General features: G+C 33.8%; 1 protein-coding gene across 1 annotated transcript; it reads left to right on the top strand.

Annotated features, from left to right (window-relative positions):
* On the top strand, nucleotides 1-3,986 carry LOC109358424 (sugar transporter ERD6-like 6). Its single transcript, XM_019602630.1, has 18 exons — nucleotides 1-258; nucleotides 369-431; nucleotides 534-623; nucleotides 753-812; nucleotides 954-1,019; nucleotides 1,251-1,316; nucleotides 1,465-1,540; nucleotides 1,752-1,816; nucleotides 1,913-2,005; nucleotides 2,112-2,192; nucleotides 2,303-2,387; nucleotides 2,465-2,511; nucleotides 2,600-2,662; nucleotides 2,751-2,810; nucleotides 2,908-2,973; nucleotides 3,075-3,134; nucleotides 3,482-3,596; nucleotides 3,684-3,986. The coding sequence occupies exons 1-18, from the start codon at nucleotides 61-63 to the stop codon at nucleotides 3,794-3,796; spliced, it is 1,467 nt and encodes a 488-aa protein (XP_019458175.1). The 5' UTR covers nucleotides 1-60; the 3' UTR covers nucleotides 3,797-3,986.

The following is a 3,986-nucleotide window of genomic DNA, read 5'->3' as shown; positions in this document are numbered from 1 at the left end:
TACTTGACATTCATCTAATCAGGAAAATAGTGATAAGCAAAGTTGTACATAGAAAAAAAGATGAGTTTAAGGGAAGAAAATGAAGAAGGAAGGGATCTGAAGAAACCATTTTTGCATGCAGGAAGTTGGTATCGTATGAGTAATAATGTGAGGCAATCAAGTTTGTTTGGTTCAACACAAGCTATTCGTGATTCCTCTATCTCTGTCTTTCTTTGTGTTTTTATAGTTGCTTTGGGTCCTATTCAGTTTGGTTTCACAGTAAGAATTCTTTGCTTTTTATATAACAAGTTTCATGAGTGAATGTATAAGTTTAACACACTCAAATCAATGTTCTGTATAGTAAATTTTGATCCTTTTTGTTGTTGCAGGCAGGTTATACATCACCTACTCAATCTGCTATCATCAGTGATCTTGGTCTCTCAGTCTCTGAGGTGTGAAACTGTGTGAATCATGATTCAGTTTCTGTTGATTTCATAAACTCAATCTTGTTCTGTTTCAAAACTTTACTGTTTTTTACTTTTGTTATTGTCTAGTTCTCTTTCTTTGGTTCTTTATCCAATGTTGGTGCCATGGTTGGAGCAATTGCTAGTGGCCAGATTGCTGAGTATATAGGCCGAAAAGGGGTATACATATTTTCTTTTCTCTCTCTATATATAGTGTGTTTTGACTTAAATTCAATTTTTCATGGCTAAAGTCTAGTTTTTCTTTCTTTATTGGTTGTGCCACTTTCATTTTGTTGTTACAAATTGCAGTCTTTGATGATTGCATCTATTCCAAATATTATTGGTTGGCTGGTAATCTCATTTGCAAAAGTAAGTTTGGATTGGATCATTTCAATTTTTCCATTTTCAGATAAATTTTTATTTATGTTCTTTTTGGCATGTATTATGATTATCCTAAGCTAAATAAATTAGTCATGAGTTTGTCTTATTGACATGTTCTTCATCTTCCAGGATACTTCTTTTCTATATATGGGAAGGTTGTTGGAAGGGTTTGGCGTGGGAATAATATCTTACACGGTAACTTCTAAGGGTCTATTTTTGTGAGCTATGTTTTGGAGAGGAAGAAAGGAAATGGAAAACTTAAAAGTCATCTCACAAATGTGTTTCATGGCTCTGAAGTCTTCTCTTTCTCTCTTTCTCCTCAAACACTCAACTCGCAAATAGACCATAAATCTTTTCCTGTTTGCTATTGTCGGACTATGCTATGTCATTATGTGCAACATAATTATTTTGAGGTAAAATTCACAGGTACCTGTATATATAGCTGAGATAGCACCTCAAAACTTGAGAGGAGCACTGGTTTCAGTTAACCAGGTTGGTTGATACCACCAAGAGTTAGTATTACATTTGATACTTTGTTTTTTGAGATTCAAAGTATTTCATTGATTTGTTAATAATAGATAGATATTAACACTTTAACTTATCCTACATTAGTGAACTTTAATATTTCTTTCTTACTTAGCTCTCTGTAGCCATTGGAACTATGCTGGCTTATCTGCTGGGGATTTTTGTGGAATGGAGAATCCTTGCAGTTTTAGGTGAACCTTAGTACTTCGCAAATTTCCTTCTATTTTTGAATGGATGGATTATAGTTTCTTGCAAATATCAAATGTTGTACACTAAATTTAGAGATTTTTGGTAATTCCATTTAGAATGTGTCTCAAATTTCGTAAGAAAAGGCACATCATTCAAACATTATATTAAGTAAGAAAATGTAACTTAAGTAACTTCATTCCCTTGCTGTTGCAGGAATTTTACCATGTGCTTTATTGACACTTGCTCTATTTTTCATTCCCGAGTCTCCAAGATGGCTGGTAAGATTCATGAATCAGTGTTCTTAACTCTTAAGTGTTATCATTATGCAATGCATGACCATAGTTCATAAAGTGATTTTGGTTTTCTAAATATAGGCAAAAATAGGATTGACAGACGAATTCGAAACTTCTCTCCAAGTGCTGCGAGGTTTTGATGTTGACATTTCTGTCGAAGTAAATGAAATTAAGGTAGTCAGAATTCATCGATCTCGTTGCAATGAATGACCCACAAATTTCCCTGATGTCCAATTTTTTAGTAGCATTTATTGAGTCAACAAATTGACATTTTACTCAGAGATCTCTTGCATCAACAAACAAAAGTACTACAATTCGATTTGCAGAACTTAAACAAAGAAGATACCGGCTTCCCTTGATGGTATTACTTATATGTCTATAAGCATTACATTCAATCCTTCTGCCTTATGGAGTTGGATCCTATAACAATGATCATCAGAGCCTAACCAATTTTTACTACATATCCTATAGATTGGAATTGGGCTACTTATTCTGCAACAGCTATCTGGAATTAATGGTGTTTTCTTCTACTCTAGTACCATCTTTCAAAATGCTGGTATGCTATAACACTAATTTCTCTCTATAATGTAGAAAAAATTCTTTACTCTCATCACTTCTGCATCTGTTAAACAGGAATTACTTCGAGCGACATAGCTACTTTCGGAGTTGGTATTGTTCAGGTTCAGCTGAAACAGACCTCTAATATTTCGCAATTTTCTGTCCAATATGCTTAAGTCATGAACTACAAATTGCATTCATGTCATTCAGGTTCTTGCCACTTGTGTAACATTGTGGTTGGTAGACAAAGCTGGTCGACGCATTCTACTTATTGTGAGTCTTAACTTTCCTATCTTGTTTAATTTACATGTTATTTTTGCTTGGAGGATTAGAAAGAAATCATTAATTTCTCTCATTTCAGGTCTCTTCAGCAGGAATGGCTTTTAGTCTCTTAGTTGTTGCGATCTCATTCTACATGAAGGTAATAACATTATTGAATTTGTAGCCATATATATATACAACATTTTCTTTATTTGTTCATTTTAAAGATGGGTAATTTTGCCTGAAATTTGATCCAGGATTATGTATCAGAAAATTCTCCTTTACAAGGCACATTCAGCATCTTGTCATTGGTTGGAGTTGTGGTATGTTAATTCATCCAAATGCATTATGCATAAAAAGTTTCTAATTGATTGCTTCCCTAAATACTTTTATTTTAAACTCCTAATTCTTTTCTTCATTTCAGGCCATGGTTATTGCATTCTCTGCAGGAATGGGAGCTATTCCATGGATTATAATGTCTGAGGTACCATTTTGATTTGTCCATGTTCTCCTCTAAATGCCAAACTGTACAAATGATATAAACCCTTTATTTTTGATAAAACTAAGGGTATCCACTCACCCATAACTAATCCCTTTTCCTCTCAACAAGTGTCTCTCGTAGGAATCGAACCTTTGACCTTTTGATATATTTGGGAATCAAGTGAAACCTTACACCACTAGACCAACGCCTTTTTGGTATATAATTCCTTCCGGGGAGCATGACTGTCGCTCCTAACAAATGTCTCTTATAGGAACCGAACATATGACTTATAGTTTGGATCTTTGGTTGCATTTGGATTGACAAATAATATGTTGAACATTTTGTGACAGATTCTTCCAATTAACATCAAAGGCCTAGCAGGAAGTGTTGCAACACTAGCCAGTTGGTTATTTTCCTGGTTGGTTACATTGACAGCAAATTTACTCTTGGGTTGGAACTCTGGAGGTTTGTATTCATTGCATGTATTTTCCTCATCATATTTTTGTTATTAGAAGTTAACACTTAACCATAAGTTATTTCTGTTATTTTCAGGAACCTTCACTATATATGCAGTAGTATGCATTTTTACAGTAGTATTTGTATCTATTTGGGTTCCTGAGACAAAGGGGAAAACTCTTGAAGAAATCCAATTGTTTTTCAAATGAAGCTTCTGTTCTATTTTGCCATCAGAAACTCATGCTTCTCTTCCTTATTAATTCAATTCATTTTTATGTTATTATGGTTGGTAGTATCATTGTTTATCAAATCCACTTTCATTTAGGTAATTAGCACATAAATTGTAAACAGTAATCATTTTGTCATTTGAGTTGAGAGGAGCAAATCATTATCTCTTTC

The sequence above is a fragment of the Lupinus angustifolius genome, chromosome LG10 (assembly GCF_001865875.1).
Source record: "Lupinus angustifolius cultivar Tanjil chromosome LG10, LupAngTanjil_v1.0, whole genome shotgun sequence".
Lineage (NCBI taxonomy): Eukaryota > Viridiplantae > Streptophyta > Magnoliopsida > Fabales > Fabaceae > Lupinus > Lupinus angustifolius.
This window is presented reverse-complemented; position numbering and strand designations above follow the sequence as displayed.

What these genes read in the sequence shown, in the direction of transcription:
- LOC109358424 (XM_019602630.1), top strand. Translation starts at nt 61, where the DNA reads ATGAGTTTAAGGGAAGAAAATGAAGAAGGAAGGGATCTGAAGAAACCA. An exon ending in CACTGGTTTCAGTTAACCAG is followed by an intron (nt 1,317 to 1,464) that starts GTTGGTTGATAC and finishes TTTCTTACTTAG; the next exon opens with CTCTCTGTAGCCATTGGAAC. An exon ending in TCGGAGTTGGTATTGTTCAG is followed by an intron (nt 2,512 to 2,599) that starts GTTCAGCTGAAA and finishes CATGTCATTCAG; the next exon opens with GTTCTTGCCACTTGTGTAAC.